The sequence below is a fragment of the Chiloscyllium punctatum genome, chromosome 10, assembly GCF_047496795.1.
Source record: "Chiloscyllium punctatum isolate Juve2018m chromosome 10, sChiPun1.3, whole genome shotgun sequence".
NCBI classification, from domain to species: domain Eukaryota; kingdom Metazoa; phylum Chordata; class Chondrichthyes; order Orectolobiformes; family Hemiscylliidae; genus Chiloscyllium; species Chiloscyllium punctatum.
This window is the reverse complement of record NC_092748.1, coordinates 82,735,926-82,755,194: the sequence shown is the minus strand read 5'-3', so window position 1 is coordinate 82,755,194 and position 19,269 is coordinate 82,735,926. Positions and strand designations below refer to the sequence as shown.

The 19,269-nt window shown below is 40.9% G+C and overlaps 1 protein-coding gene across 3 annotated transcripts in view; it reads right to left on the bottom strand.

Annotated features, from left to right (window-relative positions):
- The window catches only part of ccnt2a (cyclin T2a), a 29,110-nt gene that overhangs the window by 7,486 nt on the left and 2,355 nt on the right, over positions 1 to 19,269 (bottom strand). For all 3 annotated transcript variants that reach the window (XR_011961708.1, XM_072579663.1, XM_072579664.1), the window contains exons 2-5: positions 17,144 to 17,225; positions 8,130 to 8,258; positions 7,756 to 7,816; positions 189 to 251 (exon numbers count right to left, since the gene is read on the bottom strand). Coding sequence is in view for 2 of the 3 variants with exons in the window: in XM_072579663.1 (XP_072435764.1) it covers positions 189 to 251; positions 7,756 to 7,816; positions 8,130 to 8,258; positions 17,144 to 17,225 (335 nt within the window). In the remaining variant the exon portion in view is untranslated. The remainder of the gene's footprint in view (positions 1 to 188; positions 252 to 7,755; positions 7,817 to 8,129; positions 8,259 to 17,143; positions 17,226 to 19,269) is intronic.

The window sequence follows — 19,269 nt, the reverse complement described above, 5'->3', positions numbered from 1 at the left end:
CAACTATTATCTTACTACTTAAAAAATTAGCTGTATCCTTAAGCATTTTGTAAGCCCAGCTAATCAACTTTAATATATATCTTGGTTCCCAAACCCCAGCCAAGTTAGTTTAAACTCTTCCCAATTTAAATAATTACTCAAAAACATCAGTTGCACCCAATGTATATTTACCATTAAATGAGACTTACCTCTCACTAACTGGGTACATTTCACCACATCAGTATGAGGGTGTTCTATAGTAATCTCAAAACCTGCAAAATTAAATCAGTTCATTTAAGCTCAATTCATTTCCAAAAAGAATAAAATAGGAATTTATATACTTTTAGGAAAATACTGATGGCATCTTCTTCAAAACCGAATAAATCAGTACAAATTGTGGGAATATGACCCAACTTGATAAATAATGTACTGCATTTACATGCTTTTGCAGATCAACAGCTGTGCACAAACAGCACTGTCTAGGCCTTGCAATAATATACCAGTTCACTCTCAAAGTTACTGAACATTAAACCCTGAAAGTTTACCCAACCTCAAATCATGACAGCCCCACAATGCGTGCCTGCTTCATTTCAGCAGTTCATGGCAACCCACTTTGACATACTGAAGGACAATAAAACACTAGTTTTGCAAGTGATGCCTACAGGAGAAAGTGAGGACTGCAGATGCTGGAGACCAGAGTTGAAAAATGTGATGCTGGAAAAACACAGCAGGCCAGACAGCATCCGAGGAGCAGGAGAATCGACGTTTCAGGCATAAGCCCTTCTTCAGGAATGCCTGCATCCAATTATTGAAAAAAATTACATCATAGTACGCACCATAGTACACGGACGACTGAAAACTTTACAAGTCTGCATGAACAACGAGGAGTGACTTCAGACATTTATAAAATCATGAGGGACACAGATAAGGTGAAAAGCCCCAAGTCCTTTCCTCAGGGTAGGAGAGTACAAAACTAGAGGGCACAGGTTTAATGTAAGAGGAGAAAGAATTAAGTGGGACCTATTGGGCAATATTTTCCACACAGAGGGTGACACATTATATGAAACGAGCTGCCAGGAAGGAGTAGAGGTGAATACAATTACAACATTTAAAGAGACATTTGGGCAGATACATGGATAGAAAAAGGTTAAGTGGGTAGAGGCTAAATGTAGGCAAATGGGGTTAGTTCAGTTTAGGAAACCTGGTGTCATGGATAAGTTGGGAAGAAGGGTCTGTTTCCGAGTTGTATGATTCTATGACTAATAAAACAAATGGTAGTTGAATACATAACGTGCTCAGAAAAAAAAAGTTTTAGCCTTTCAAAGAACCGGAGTTATGTGGAGAGAAAAAGATCTAGAGATCACAACACGTTTGCTAGGGATGTGTAACAGGACAGTCATGTACTAAAACGGAGACAATACTGATGCGGTAAAATATCCAAAGTGGCAAGCAGTCTTTGCCCTTTGCTGACAACTGTCGGGGAAGCCCGACTCCAAGGATTTGCGATAAGGGGTCTGTTTAAGGCCAAGTGTACTACAACCACCTCCGAGCCAGATAATATACAGGAGGCTCTCAGACTGGCACCAGCAAAACATCAGATACTGCAGTTACTCTTCTGAGCATCTGAACCTTAGATCAAGAAATCAACCAAAACTATAAAGATCTGCCTCGCTCTACCAGGAAGTATTGTAAGATTGCGCAACTCAAAAAGGGTACAGTGCTGGAAATGCAGACAGCCTTAAAATAAAGTCTTGTGGAAGTTCTGAGAGAAACCGGTACTGATTTGCACAAGATGCAGTTTTATATGGAGTATGCTTTCCTATCCGGATTAGAGGCATTGTAAATTTTGCCCAGAACAAGACCTTTATGGTTATGCAAGTACAGACATTGTAACTTCCAATTCTAGCTGAACTCAAAAATGCTTTAGAGGAACTGGGTTAAGACTTATTTCCTCGCTATATAATTCAACTTTACATGATCTTGTTTAGATACGGGAACAAAAATTCAAGGTTCTGGTCCTGATCACTATGTAGCTATCAATATTAGAAACCAACGTTTGCTTGAGAAGAAGAGCAAGACAAACCATGGCCCAAGCAAAGAAAAAAAAACAAACACCTTGAAGCTCTGACTCAGTGACCTGGAACATTACTGGCTGGTGACCAATATCAGCACAGGTCCCCCATCAAAAAAAAGAGTCAATTTTTAAGTGCAGAGAAAAATAAAAGTCAAAACGTGTGGTCTGATTTCTAGTATCTGTAGTCCTCACTTTCTCGCAGAGAAAAATAAATGATGAACCTCATTTGCAAGTCCAGTACATTACTTTCAGTCCTGTGAAATTTAAAGTTGTATAATAAAAACAATGCAGGCACCAGTCACTCCAAAGGATCTTTATGCATTTGAATTCAGAATTTACGATTGCAGAATCACTCGCCTGAAAGTAGTGCTTGCAAGATTTAAAACGGAATGATCCACAAAACATTATGAATAGCAATTACAGTAGAAAATCTGTATCATTAAGTACTTATCATTTGGTAGTACAGTAATTACTGAAAATATTATCAAAGCTTTTGGTTTTGCACTCATCAGCACAACTTACAAGAACACCAATAATGAGTAAGATCAACACTGGGAGAGGGGTGATAACTGCTATGTGGCTCTGAAATAAACAAGGTCGAAAGCCTGGCTGACAATCCTTGAACAGCTGTCCAATTCCTGCTCAGCATGAGCTGGCATTTCTAATTGAAAGCAAGTTAAAAAAGTGCTTGGAGATTCAGGAGGAGCAGACTACCAGATGATACGCCTCATTGTCATGGCTTATTGTGTCCACATTGCCCAAGAGACATGAATGATATCCCCTAATCAGGAATTATTCTAGAACTGGCTAAGTGGTTAGGGGAATTGCTAGTTTTGAGCAGCATTTCCACTCAGCGAAGAGCTCCTTTGCATTTGTGAGGACCGTACAGGACTTGCATAGCAAAAGCAATGCTATGCCCATGTGACATTAATAGCCTGATCATCACTTAAGAGGAGGCATGGACATCAGCAGCACTATATTAATATGCAGACTTGCAACCACTGCATGTGCCAATATTGACTGAACCTATGAACTCAGCAACTGATGCTTAAGGAGAGAGGAAAGATTTAAAAAAGGACCTGAGGGGCAATTTCTTCCAGAGGGCATTTCGTATGTGGAATGAACTAGAAGTGACAGATGTAGGTACAGTTACAATATTTAAATTTCATTTGGATAGGTACATGAATAGGAAAAGTGTCAGCTGGCTTCCAGTTCCCTCTATGCTATGCGTGTGTCCAGCCACTATGATACTTAACATTTGACAAGATTGCAGCACGTCTACTGCAGCACTGACTTCTAGTTCCAGACAATGCTGCTGTTGCAAGGGCATCAGCAACTGGCAGGAAAATTTGAGGGAATACTACTGCCCATTGCAAACATACTTTTGCCAGCATAATACATGTTGAGGTTTTTATAGGCCCATGTCTATTATATTTGCTCTATAAACAGGGTCTGAGCCATCAATGCACCGTGCAGGTTTGTTGCTGAAACAGGGCACAAAGTCATCTTGCAAGATAATGTCTACTCAAATTAGATATTCACCATCACACAAATCCAACAAAAACTCCACGACTGTCACATTTAGTCCTGGAAAAAGTGCTCAGTATACCTCAAATTATCCCAACGATTTGAGCAATAGGTGCAGCTAGATGTTTCACACTCCCAGCGTGCTGTAGCAACCCGAATGGTGTTTACTACCAACAAGATGCTGCCATCAAACCAAAAAATAATGTTCTATCACACAAATGAGCAATTTTATGTATGAAGTAAGCATTATAGCAGGCTTTCTTCCCATTTATAAATATGCTTTGATAAATATACCTTATCAAACACCTTCTGGAAATACAAATATAACAACAGACATCTTCAAAAAAAAAACCTCAGATTAATCAGACACTATCCCCCTTTCATGAAGCCATGCTAACTGTTTGGTCAAATTACAATTTTCCAAAAATATTGATACCATTTTCTTAATTAATTTCAATACTTTTCCAACAATTCATGTTAGACTTTCCAGTGCATAATTACCCACTTTTGGCCTCCCTTTTTGAATAGGGATGTATTATTAGCAGCTTTCTAATCTTTGGTACTTTTCCAGAAAGAAAAATGTTTTGGAAAATTATAAATCATTGCATACACCTCTTTTGGGATCCTACAATGCAAGCCATCAGGGTACTTATCTGCTCTGCAGCCCATTAGTTTGACTAATACTACTACTAGAGTACTTAATGCCATGTGCTTGTTCTCCAAAACTGTCTCCTCAGATTCACTTTCTAAGTGACATTGGTTTATTTTGACATCTCCCTTCCTTTTTAAAGGTATCTAAAATTCTTATTGTCAGTTTTTAGATTTTGTTAGTTTACACTTTTTTTCCCTCTCATTATCTTTTTTAACCATTCTCTGGTGGTTTGAATTTATTCCATACTTCAGGACTAATAGATGTAATCACCATATACGAGCATTGGAAGGAAAAATAGGCAAAAGTCGTTGAAGGTCTAAAAGCCAGGCTATTTTTCCTTTTCATAATGCTGACTTATGATAATTTTTAACTTGCAACAAAATTACTAGAATCTGAATTTTAAGTTTTCATAAATGCAGAACAGTAAATTGTGTCATCCACTTATCTAATATCACATAAATCACTAATAAGAGAACAATTAACTTCACTTATATCCCTGTCATTCACTACCCCTGTCCCAAGGTAGATGTAGCTGAAGTTTGTGCGCCATAACCGTATCCCTGCAAATAATCATTTAGAGTCAGATGTACAGCATGGAAACAGATCCTTTGGTCCAACCCGTCCATGCCGACCAGATATCCCAACCCAATCTACTACCACCTGCCAGCGCCCGGCCCATATCCCTCCAAACCCATTCATATACCCAAGAGAAAGTGAGGACTGCAGATGCGGGAAATCAGAGCTGAAAAAATCAGAGCTGTGATGCTGGATAAGCGCAGCAGGTCAGGCAGCAAAGGAGCAGGAAAATTGACGTTTCGGGCATAAGCCCTTCTTCAGGAATGAGGAGGGTGTGCCAAGCAGGCTAAGATAAAAGGTAGGGAGGAGGGGCATTGGGAATGCGATGGGTGGGAGGTGGTTAAGGTGAGGGTGATAGGCCGGAGAGGGGTTGGGGGCAGAGGTCAGGAAAAGGGATGCAGGTCAAGAAGACGGTGCTAAGTCCGAGGGTTGGGACTGAGAAAAGGTGGGGCGGGGGAAGGGAAATGAGGAAGCTGGAGAAATGTGCATTCATCCCTTGTCATTGGAGGGTTCCTAAGCAGAAGAGGAGGCGCTCTTCCTCCAGGCGTCGTGTTGCCACGGTCTAGCAATGGAGGGGGCCAAGGACCTGCATGTCCTTGGCAGAGTGGGAGGGGGAGTTAAAGTGTTCAGCCACGGGGCGGTTGGGTTGGTTGGTGCGGATGTCCCGGAGGTGTTCTCTGAAACGTTACGCAAGTAGGCGACCTGTCTCCCCAATGCATGGGAGGCCACATCGGGTGCAGCGGATGCAGTAAATGATGTGTGTGGAGGTGCAGGTGAATTTGTGACACATATGGAAGGATCCCTTGGGGCCTTGGAGGGAAGTGAGGGGGGAGGTGTGGGCGCAAGTTTTGCATTTCTTGCAGTTGCAGGGAAGGTGCTGGGAGTGGAGGTTGGGTTAGTGGGTGGTGTGGATCTGACGAGGGAGTCGCGGAGGGAGTGGTCTTTCTGGAACACTGATGGGGAGGGGAGGGAAATAGATCCTTGGTGGTGGGGTCTGTTTGGAGGTGGCAGTTCCTTTGTCATTTCCGCCACCACCAACCTTTGTTTTCTACATTTGAGCCAGTTCTGTATCTAAATGGCTGGTTCTCCCTGTATTCCATGAGATCTAACCTTGCTAACCAGTCTCCCATGGGGAACCTTGTCTAAAGCCTTACTGAAGTCCATATAGATCACACCTACTGCTCTGACCTCATTAATCTTTTGTTACTTCTTCAAAAAAAAATTTAATCAAGCTTGTGAGACATGATTTCCCACGCACAAAGCCAAATCGACTATCACTAATCGGCCCTTGCCTTTCCAAATACATGTACATCCTGTCCCTCAGGATTCCCTCCAACAACTTGCCCACCTGAGGTCAGGCTCACCGGTCTATAGTTCCCTGGCTTGTCTTTACCACCCTTCTTAAACAGTGGCAACCTCCTGCACCTCACCTGTGACTATCGATGATACAAATATCTCAACAAGAGGCCCAAGCAATCACTTCTCTAGCTTCCCACAGATTTCTCGGGTACACCTGATCAGGTCCTGGGAATTTATCCACCTTTTCAAGACATCCAGCACTTCCTCCTCTGTAATCTGGACATTTTGCAAGATGTCACCATGTATTTCCCTACAGTCTATATCTTCCATATCCTATTCCACAGTAAATACTGATGCAAAGTATTCATTTAGTATCTCCCCCATTTTCTGCGGCTCTACACAAAGGCCGCCTTGCTGATCTTTGAGAGGCCCTATTCTCTCCCTAGTTACCCTTTTGTCCTTAGTATATTTATAAAACGCCTTTGGATTCTCCTTAAATCTATTTGCCAAAGCTATCTCATGTCCTTGTTTTGCCCTCCTGATTTCCTCCTTAAGTATCCTCCTACTTTCTTTATACTCCAAGGATTCACTTGATTTATCCTGTCTGTACCTGACATATGTTTCCATCTTTTTCTTAACCAAACCCTCAATTTCTTTAGTCATCCAGTATTCCCTATATCTACCAGCCTTCCCTTTCATCCTGACAGGAATATACTTTCTCTGGATTCTTGTTATCTCATTTCTGAAGGCTTCCCATTTTCCAGTCGTCCCTTTACCTGCGAACATCTGCCTCCAATCAGCTTTTGAAAGTTCTTGCCTAATACTATCAAAATTGGCCTTTCTACAATTTAGAACTTCAACTTTTAGATCTGGTCTATCCTTTTCCGCCACTATTTTAAAACGAATGGAATTATGGTCGCTGGCCCCTCCCCCACTGACACCTCAGTCACCTGTCCTGCCTTATTTCCCAAGAGTAGGTCAAGTTTTGCACCTTCTCTAGTAGGTACATCCACATACTGAAACGGAAAATTGTCGTACACACTTAAGAAATTGCTGCGGCTTCATAACCATTCTAGCCTAAAACGTTAGCCAAAAACGCAATTAAGGTAATTTGTTAAAATTGAATCCAACATCACAAAAAGATTACTGCGGTGCTGATAGCGGAATATGTACGCTATAAATCAAATAATTCGACAGCACCAAGCCCCTTGGCCTTTTATGAGGAGTTGGACAGCTTTAGGATTACGGCATCAGCTCTCTCTCATACGATAATTCTTTCATCCTCCCTGCCCAATTTCTTGAATTCTAAGACCATAACGGCAACAACACTACTTCAAATGCTGTTTCAAGAAAGCAACTGACCACTCCAGGGTGAGGAAGGCTGGCCAAAAGGCAGAGCTCAACCGTTATCAAAACGTTAAGGGCAAAAAAATTTGCAGCGTAGTAATCATTATTGAATGCTGCCTAACTTAACATTATTGTTCTCTAGTTTTTTAAAAAATGCTAAAATATAAACAGATCAAAATGTTGGTGCAAGATGTAAAGCATTAACAAGACCGTCAATATGGTTCTTGCACCTGTGAAGTTAAATGCTTTGCTCTTTAAAGCATAGCAAGTCATTGTAATCCAAACATTTATTCCAACTTACCCAAGGTTTGCAGAATAATACTTTCAAGTATGACCAGATCTTGGGCCTGTTGAAGGTACGCCTGCAGTTTAAAGAACATACATTAGAGATCAATGGACAGAAGAGTCAAAAGCAGACAAGCTCATTCCTTCATCACTTAAGAGCAGCGCTTTTCTACAAGTAGTTAGTAAAGAAATACATTTTTGCAAAGTTACAATGCTAGACCACATTTGTAATTTAGTAGAATTAGAACTTGTAGCTGCACTCAATGCAAAGGCAATTATACTGATTAAGACAAAATTTTGCAGATGAAAGGTATTTTTAGAATTTAAAAATACAAATTTAAACATTGCATTCATACCTTAAATATCACTGTCATATCATTTATAACTTACATCACTCTTAACATCTAGTGGCTGTTCTTGAGGATTCAAGCAGGCATGCACCACCTTTATGACATGCTCAAGTTTACGTGGCTGTTCCTCTACCTTTGCAGCCAAGAACAAAGCAGCAGGGGAAATAACCTGTTAAGAATTTACAAATGTGAATGCTTTGAAAAATTACTACCTAGCAAAAAGACAAAATTTTGCTTCAATTAATGTCTGTATTAGGACTTCAATTATTCATATTACTTAATGATTTGGATAATTGCATTGAAAGTTATATATCCAAATTTGCTGATGACAGATGTTATGGACAGTATAGATAATAGCTCAAAATCACAAAGGGATATTGATGAACTAAATGAATGGGCAAAACTATGGCAGTTAAAGTTCAATGTATGCAAGTGAGAGGTTATCTATTTTGGACCAAAACAGAATAGATCAGGCTACTTTCTAGATGATAGGACGTTAAATCAGTGAGTGCCCAAAGAGACCTGGGGGTTCAGATGCATAGATCTTCAAAATGTCACAAACAGGTGCAAAAATTGCCAAGGCAGTTAATGGAATGCTGGCCTTTATATCCAGAGGACAAGAGTTTTAGGACATAATTTATGCTGCAGTTACAGGCTCAAGGGGCTGAATGGCTCACTCTGATAGTCTTAGTTACTTAAACCATTGTGCACTTTGATCAAAAATGTTTGAAATGTCACCAGTCTTCAATCAAAAACATTGTCTCAACTTGTTTTCACTTAATGTCGTTTTAAAACTCATCTTCCGATATGTAGCAATGTAGTGTTTTTTAAAAAAGCCACATTGTCTTTTTTTATAAATTTTTAAACACCATTAAACAGGCAAAGATGGAAAGATTCAATTTCTGCACATTTGTAGATAATATTACTCAAAACTTAAGACTGATACACGCCTTTGCACTGATACTAATGTGGACCCAGAAGTCACCCCTTACTATATGACAGAAAATACAGTTAATGAAATATGCTGTATGCACGTAAATAAATAAATCTCACTCCAACCCAAGTGGTTTCTGAAGACAAGATCAATATTTGTACATGCATAACAAACAGAGCACTTACCTGTGCACTTAGCTCTAAAATCATTCCAAAGGCAGTTACTTTTTCCTCTCATCTCAGTTCAGACAAAGCAACAAATAAACAGAGGTTTTAAAGGAGGTTGAACTTCAGCACAGGAGAAGGAATACCTTATTTTCAAATTAATATTTTCATTCACTCCACTTCGACAGATTAAAAAAAAATCAATCAAGTAGACTAGGGGCTGAAGACCTAGCTTGCTTTCAGCAAAGCTGTAAAAGTAAACTGATTAATGTGCATCCCATCTTTCAAAAGGTGCCAACGGAAGAGACCTCAAATGAGCTTCATAAGTTATTCTATCCTGGAAACAGACATAAAACTACACCCACCCTACAGTACTTTTTAAACAGATTTATCCGAACTCTCTCCCCTGTAAAAAGTTGATCCGTTGCCTAAAATCATAAGAGCCAAAAAACAAAGATTGCACAGAAGGATCACTGGATCTGAAATACCGACTCTGCTTTCTCTCTATGGATGCTGACAGAGTTGCTGAATCTCTCCAGCAATTTGCTTTTATTTCATATTCTCATCATCCAGTTCTTTGCTTCTTAGATTAGAGCCCCTGGTCTGGATTACAGGCTCATGCAATCAACAGACTTGTTCAGCCCACTGCCACTGCACTGGCTCGCTGAACAGGCATTGACTAAGTGTCATTTCTGTGCCTTTTCATAAGAAATTTTGTTCAGAGGAGGGCAGCATCTAAGGCTAAGACTAGCTTAACATCAACTGAACCTCCCTTCAACATAGGCAACACATTCTAAACACTAAATACTTAGTATGCAAAGTTTATTCTCATCACATTTGTTTCTTTTGTAAATTACCCCAGTTCTCAAATCAATAACAGTGAAGTTTCTCTCTATCAACTTAGTCCACCTTGCCCCTTGTGATTCTGAAAACCTTGACTAAACACCACCTTAACGTTCCCCCCTCCAAGTAAAACAATCTATCCTCATAACTGAAGTTTATCATCATCCCTGGAGCCATTCCAGTAAATCTCTTCTGCATTCTCTCTAGCACGTACACAGCTTTCATCAAGTTTGGTGCTCAGAATTGTTCACAACCCTCAAGCTGAAATTTAACTAGGGATTAATACAGGTTCAACATAGGTTTGTTGATACAGCACTCCAAGTCTGTTTTAATAAAGTCTGGGATACTTTATTGACTGATCGCTCTACCTGTTCTGCAGCCTTTATTAATTTATGCAAACATCTGAAAACTCTGCTCCTATACATGTTTTAGGATAGTGCCCATTTATACTGTCTCTACGTGCCCATTCAACCCAAATTGAACATCCCCAAATTCCCTGCATTGATAAGCTGTTGGAATGGCCAAATATGTCAGACAAATTTCAATGCAAAAGAGTAGTTCTGTACAGTCAGACGTACAGCATGGAAACAGACCCTTCAGTCCAACCTGTCCATGTCGACCAGATATCCCAACCCAATCTGGTCCCACCTGCCAGCACCCTGCCCATATCCCTCCTCCAAACCCTTCCTATTCATATACCCATCCAAATGCCTCTTAACTGTTGCAATTGTACCAGCCTCCACCACTTCCTCTGGCAGCTCATTCCATATACGTACCACCCTCTGCGTGAAAAAGTTGCCCCACAGGTCTCCCCTCTCACCCTAAACCTATAGCCTCTAGTTCTGGACTTCCTGACCCCAGGGAAAAGACTTTGCTATTTATCCTATCCATGCCTCTCAATTTTGTAAACCTCTAGAAGGTCACCGCTCAGTCTCTGACACTCCAGGGAAAACAGCCCCAGCCTGTTCAGCCTCTCCCTGTAGCTCAGATCCTCCAACCCTGGCAACATCCTTGTAGATCTTTTCTGAACCCTTTCAAGTTTCACAACATCTTTCCAATAGGAAGGAGACCAGAATCGCATGCAATATTCCAACAGTGGCCTTACCAATGTCCTGTACAGCTGCAACATGACCTTCCAACTCCTGTACTCAGTACTCTGACCAATAAAGGAAAGCATACCAAACGCCTTCTTCACTATCCTATTTACCTGCAACTCCACTTTCAAGGAGCTATGAACCTGCACTCCAAGGTCTCTTTGTTCAGCAATACTCCCTAGGACCTTAAGTGTATAAGTCCTGCTAAGATTTGCAACCCCAAAATGGAGCACCTCGCATTTATCTGAATTAATTCCATCTGCCACTTCTCAGCCCATTTGGTCCAGATCCTATTGTAATGAGGTAACCCTCTTCGCTGTCCACTACACCTCCAATTTTGGAGTCATCTGCAAACTTAGTTTTATAGTTTTCAATTTACAGTGAAACCAATTTTTCTTTTAAAAGGAAGATTTGGAAATTATTCCTTATGCACCAAAATATAGGTTGTTATATTGTAAGGAACAGACATGGTTGCTGGTAAATCCCATTGAAAATGTTCCCCTAGCCAGAAGAATACCTATGAACCAACCTTTGCCAGCCATTTCTGCACTCATGTTGCTACTGTCCCAGCTATTCTACACGCTAAACTTTCCAAGATATGCGGCATTGCATTAAATGCATTTTGGAAACCCACATACACAGCAAAAACATTACCATCTGTCACCTTTCAAAGATAAACCCACCAAATTCAACAAGATTTCCCTTTAGAAACTCATGCTCGCTTTTCCTCATTTGCCCATATTCTGCCACGTGGCTCTTAATTCTATCCTGAATAACTGTCCAAACAGTTTCACTTCTGAGTTAACTGACAGGTCTGCAATTGCTGGGCATATCCTTACAATCAAGGGCTCTTATGGCACACTGGTAGTGGTAGTGTCCAAGTCTCACCTAGAGGTTCTCATAATATGTCTGAACCAGTTGATTAAGAACATCGCTGTTTGCAACCACTTTTTGAACAAGAGGGTTAGGTTTACAACTTTCCAGTCTTCTGACACTGTCAAGAGTCTTAGGAAGTTTGAAAAGATTGTTGGTGTCTCTGTAATTTTCACTCATTTCCTTTGATTTCAGCACACCTGGTCCTGTTTGATTTCCTGCAGCCTATCCAATATCATGTCATCAATTTTAAACATTCTACTTACCGAGATTCCATTTCTCTTACAACGACCTGGGTAGCATCTCCTTGCTTTGTAAATGCAAAATATTCATTTAACACCTCAGCCATAACCCTGCCACCACTCAAATCCTCCCCCGATCAATAAAGGCCCGACTTCTCCCTTTACCACCCTTTTACTGTTTTTGCGCCAACACTTTGGGATAGCTAGCCCTCTTAGTGGCAAGCCTTTTTGCATAAACCTCCTTTTGCTACTAACTAAACACTATGATCGCTAAAAATTAGAATACTGAAATCCGGATTTGTCCTTTCTTAAGCTGGTTGCTAAATTACACAAGCAGTATATATATCCTCATGGAACATTCCAGCCAATGCTTGCATATTCAAATATGGTCAGATTCTACTTTTTTCTGAAGAAATGTGCCTAATGGCTTCAAAATCTATCGCTAAATCATCAATTACAACTTGCAATAAACTGATATAGCCCCAAAGTATAAATGACACTGCAGTCTCAAAATCACTTTCACACTGCAAAAGCAGTAATCTAGCTTTCGAATTCTGCTTTTTTGCATTCATAATCTAGAGCTATACAATTCTTACAAAATAGCATATAACATTTTATTCACAGAGGAAGAAAAACATTGAGGTAACAACCTCTGTTCATATTAGCTTTCTTTACATTACACTTCAAATGATTAAGTAATATATGAGGTACCTAAATTATTTTCAGATTGAAAAAATGTGGAAGTCAAAAAAGTAGAAATTTCAACACGAGATGAATATATGAAAGCTTTGCCCAAGCCTGCAGACGTGATGTTACACCAAGGCCTCATCAACCTGTTCTAGTTGTAGTTTAATTCATGAATACCAACTAATGCAAAGATCCTGCTATTCACAAAGCAGAATGGTCTGGTCCAAAGTGCTCATTGAAGCACGATAAAGAAAAATCAAGATATTTGCTGAATTGATTTGTTGATGGTAGGACTTTGCACTCATTAGCGGTCACATTTGATTGGATATCAGTGAAGCATTGAGACATCCCAAGGAAGTGACAGCACACTACTAAATGCAAATTCTCTGAATCAGAATTTGGCAGTGAGCAGGGATAGTTTAGTAAGAAAGCCATTCTACACCCCAAACACTAACACTAAGTGTTACATAATGAACTACGTCACTTACTGATTGCAGACCAAGGTGAAAAAGTAAACCTCAAATTTATTTTAAACACTATTGAACAAAGAAAGAATGGAAATTCACGTGCATATTGTTCGCCAAGTTCTTGCAAAAGGAAGTTTCCTAATATAGGTGCTAGATTTGGAAAATTTTAATACCAGCTAGAATCCAAACCTTATGCTTTGAAACCTTTAATGCAGGAACCATTTTGATTTGGCACTGCACATTTGAAGAAATGTTCAAAGGTCAAGTGGTAACCACCACTGACAGAACAGCTTGTCTTCTCAAGACCAAAACCATCAAGTATGACACAAGAAGAAAACTGCAAAATTGATCACCTTTGCTGATCAAGCGATCAGCCACATCCATGGATCTATTGACCAGTGTGGGATTTTAAGACTGCCTTTTCCAAAGACAATTGATCTTAGGGTGCATGGCTAGGAGCAAATGTGGTGTGCCATCAAATTCTAACCCTAGAGCATCCACACCTGTAAAACAACAGCAAGCTTCTAATCCAAAATGCAGTCAATAACATCCCTTGCTGGAAAACCCCACCTGTCAAAAAGCTGAGCTGTCTCCTGGTTTTCTGTTGCTGCAGCCGAACTGTCCATCCTCAGAATCCACAGCGATATTCTGCACGCCTGCAAGCTGTTGAGCAGAAAGGACTGAAGTTGTGACACAAATGCCAAATCTGCACAGTATCGAGACAAAAGTCAGGAGTAAGTGACATCCTGCTTGTTTGCATATCTCATTAGGTGGTATCACCTATCCAGACTAATCGCTAATACGTTGTTCACAGGACAATAATGCTAAAGACGACTGGAGGGCAAATCTAATTGCGAGACAAGAAGAATGTGGTTGGGCATAGATTTGTGCTCTTTCACCTCACAAAAGCTCATTTTTAAGGAACGTACTGCAACAAATATTTAACCTTTGTTCAAAATGAACCTACTTCAGGAATCTACCTTTGCAACATCTATATCACAGAATGAATCAGCACCAATATATAAAAGAGCTCCAACATCACATGTTTCTCATCAACGAAAGATATTCCCTTAACTCCAGGACCAGACTTTCATAAGACTGTTGAGAAATGTATCACTTCAAACCTTGAGAGGTGCTGAAGTGTAAGATAGCAATCTCATTTAAGATGCCCCTCGAACAATTCAACTTCTACTACAAATTGTGCAGCACTTTCAACTCTCACCAAGAAAATGACAAGTTTCCTTGCAAGGATGATTTATACCACTTAATTAGAAGATAGACCGCAGCATAGAAATCCAGGACAGGTGAATAAAAGAGAATTGCTCACTGGGTAGTGGATCTCTGGACTGTTGGTCAGGCCTGTGCATTCCTCAACTTCTCTCAAAAAAGTACAGTAGGCGGAACATGTGTAATGCAGTAAGATCAATTCACAAAAGCCATGAGAGATTCTCTCCTTTGACAGACTTTTCTGGAATTGGATCAAATAAATGCATTACAAGTAACCAGACTGTGATAAGGAATCAGTGCATAAGGATGAGGTACCTCATTTTTTGCCACATTAAAAAGGACATTTTGACATGATCCATTTGTATTGCTAACATAAAACCAAGCAAAACAATTGCTATGCAATTTATGGCAATGTCTTATCAGCTGATGCCAATGCTAATATATTAACCGTTGCTTTTATGCCAGACAGCACCACAAACAATACAGTTCAGAGAGGTAAAAACAATGACTGTAGATGCTGGAAACCAGATTCTGGATTAGTGGTGCTCGAAGAGCACAGCAGTTCAGGCAGCATCCAAGTAGCTTTGAAATCGACGTTTCGGGCAAAAGCCCTTCATCAGGAATAAAGGCAGTGAGCCTGAAGTGTGGAGAGATAAGCTAGAGGAGGGTGGGGGTGGGGAGAAAGTAGCATAGAGTACAATGGGTGAGTGGGGGAGGGGATGAAGGTGATAGGTCAAGGAGGAGAGGGTGGAGTGGATAGGTGGAAAAGAAGATAGGCAGGTGGACAAGTCAAGGGGACTGGCAGGAATTGCAGGTCGTGGGTATAGTCTAATTCCCACCAACTAAGTCTTAAGAATGAGACAAAGTTAAAACTGTGGGCTGCATTGAACACATTCTTTCTTGCTGATGGCAGACATCTTCAGTGAACTGGAATTCAGTGTCACCTCTTCATAAAGAAAGAAGGAAAATCATACTGATCCAATGGATTTCCTTCCAGCAAATCTGATGGTTGCCATATCTTGCTGCCAAGTTTACAACAGCCTGCATTCAAGGATGCAGACAAGTATTAAAATAACCCTAGGTTAGTTCCACAAAGATTATATGTCTTGATTACAGGCATCAAACTGGTCAAATTTGACCAATCAACCCTGAACATCCAAAGATGGATCAGCTGGATGTATTGAGCACAAAAGTGGACTTAAACTTTTGAAGACTTATGATGCAGATAGAAACAAGATTGGCTTTTCTCTGTGCATAAAACAAGGTAATTGAAAAGATACAAATAGCACTGATTCAGGCAGGATCCCTTATGGCTAATGGGTTGGGATGGTCATATGATCAAAGATTCCATTTCGGTTGAACTTCAAGACTGGCAACAATATAATTGCACGTGTGCAACACTGTCATGTTGAAATGTCTCAGTGCTTCAAAGATAACTTCCCTCATATACAGATTGAAAAAAAGGCCCAGACATTAACTTCCTGTAAACAAAATCATTTAAAAATTACATTTTTGTGAAATACAAATTTGCCGTGTTGCATTACCCTAATGATTTTAAATCTTGCCTGCCTACTCAGTGTTCAATCTGGCCTCTGGTTTTCAGCCAGAGGCCAGATTGCAACATAAATACAAGTAACTGATATATACAAAATTGTGTCAGACACAGGTTGTATACCTAGCAGCACCCAGAATGCACAAACTTACAGCACTACGATTAATCAACCAGATGCCAGCACAAACATGTGACCAGAAACTGTATAAAAAGAATAAAAAATACATAAGTGGATATTTCATAGCGTCAATGTGCAAAAGGAACTTGCTTGTAGATGCATTGCGCAGTAGGTACAAATTGATAATTTTAAATGCGCACTTGCATACTAATCCTAATTTTGTAAGGATTTCTAATTCTGTTGATCTTAGAATATTCTTTCATTATTTGCAAAAACATGTAAAATGTTTTACCTCACTTCCAACACTGCCAAGGCATACTTCATACTCGCACAAGTGTTCATTACGATTTTTTTATAGAGCAAGCAATTGATGTCAGTACTTCCCAGACTGTGGATCACGATCTGTGTTTGGGTCACAAGCTCAAGCTGAGCCAGCAATAGTGAATATTAAGCAGATATTTTGGGAGGACAGTCTGGTGAGCAACGATGAGGATCCAGTACATACATATGTATCCTCAGAATCTTCAGAATATCTGTAGATAAAACCACTGGCTTTCACCAAACCCAACTCACATTAAACATTAAAACTGGGTCAGAGAGAAAGCTCAGCTTTTGGCTTACAAATTAATTTATGACAAAATCATTGCGTTAAACTCTACAGATCATACTAGAACCACATTAAAATATTATCTGGCGTAAATACAATAAAGTGACAAGTTACAAACTTTCACTAACAACAATTAAAACAGCAATGAATCAGATATTCCCCACAACTTCATAGGATCTTTCAATATGAGGTGCAAAAATCAACAGTGCTACCAAATTCTGCTCAGTAAAAAACAAAAGCACTTACATTTCTATGAAACCTTGTGAAAGAATGTTGCATATAAAATCTGTGCATATAAACAATTGCAGTGTTGATGGTCAATTGAGAGCTAAAACATCTGTCAAGGAAAGTGCACCCTAAAGACATCAAGGAAACATTGCTTAAGCTGTAACCAAAATGAGACATTGATAAAATAGAATTCAGTGGAAAACAAAAGGTTTAGAACAGTTTTAAAAATTCACCTCAGATATAAAGCAATGGAAAGAAACACAAACTTGAATTTATACTGTTGCTTATGAGAGAATATAGTGTTTACAATAGGTGCAGAAATATTTGAAAACACTTAACTAAGAGGCCTTAATTTCCATTCTACACTAACACTGAAAACTTTTATTCAGATAATTGATGCAATACATCAACCAAGGTATCCCCTGCGCCACGATGATTCTAGGAGAAAGTGAGGACTGCAGATGCTGGAGATGAGTCGAGTGCGCAGTGCTGGAAACGCGCAGGTCAGCTAGCACCCGAGGAGGAGAATCGATGCTTTGGCAAGAACCCTTCATCAGGAATAAGACTTGAGAGCCGAGGAGGTAGCGATAAATTGGGGTGGGGTGGAAAGAGGGGTGAGGCTAGGGGAAAGGTAGCCAAGTGTGCGACAGGTAGTTGGAAGTGGGATAATGGTGATAGGTCGGAGAGGAGGGTGGGAAACAGATAGTTGGGAAGGAGGATGGACAGGTCAACGAGGGTGGTGCCAAGTTTGAACATGGGGGTGGGGGATAAGGCTAACTATTGAAGTGGGGGGTTGGAGGGTCCCGAAGTGGAAAAGGAGGTGTTCTTCCTCCTGGCCTCAGGTGGTTAGGATGTAGTATGGAGGAGGACTTAAACTGTTCAGCCACAGGGCAGTGGGGTTGGTTGGTGAGGGTGTCCCATAGATGTTCTCTCAAACGCTCTACAAGTAGGCGTGCTGTCTCCCCAATGTACAGGAGACCGCAATTGGGAGCAACGGATACAGTAAATGACATATGTGGAAGTGCAGGTAAAACAGATTGATGTGGAAGACTCCTTTGGAGCCTTGGATGGAGGTCATTGGGGGGGGGGGGGGGGGGGGGCGGGGGGGAGATAGAGAAGGAAGCTGTCAGGAGGGGAGTGCATTTTTTTTAAGGGGGGGGGGGGGGGGAATATGGGTGAAGTGTGGACCTAGCAATGCAGTGACGGAGGGAATGGTCTTTACAGAAAGGGTTAGGGAGGGAAGTATATCTCTGGTGGTGGGGTCCGTTTGTAGTAGAAATTGGCACCTACAAACGGAATATATTGCATTGACATCCACCATTTCTGCCATCTACAAAGGGACCCCGCCACCACATATTTCCCTACCCACCCATATCTTTTTTTCCCATAAAGACAATTTCTCCACAGCTAACTTGTCGTCAGGTCCGTGCTCTCTCTCCCTCCTCCCCATCTCCCTCCCTCTCTCTCCCTCTTCCACCCCAACCCCCACCCCCTGGCACTACCACTACAGGAATTGCAAAATCTGCACCCACACGTCCAAGGTATCAAAGGAGCATCCACACCCACAGTTTTACCTACACTTCCACACATTTATTGTATCCGTTGCTCTCAATGCATCTTCTCCACACTGAAGAGACAGGATACCTACTTCCAGAGCGCTTCAGAGAACATCTCTCGGACACTGCACCAAACAACCCCTATGTCCCGTGGCCGAACCTTTCAATTGCCCCTCCCACTCTGCTAAGGACATGATGATCCTGGGCCTCCTCCATTGCCACACCCTAACCACCCAACGCTTCATCTTCTGTCTTGGGACCTTCCAACCACATGACATCAACATGGACTTCACTAGTTTCCTCATTTCCCCATCCCCCCACCTTATCCCAGTTCCAACCTTCCAACTCAGCACCACTCATGACCTGCCCATCTCCCTTCCCACTTATGTGCTCCACCCTCCTCTCCAACTTATCACTATTACCCCTACCTCCATCTACCTATCGGACTCAATTATCTCTCCTCCCCCGCCACCTCACAAGCCCCATAACCAATGAAGGACTCTTGCCAGAAACATCAATTCTACTGCTCCTCGGATGCTACCTGACCTGCTGTGCTTTTCTAACACCACACTTGACCAGAATTATTCA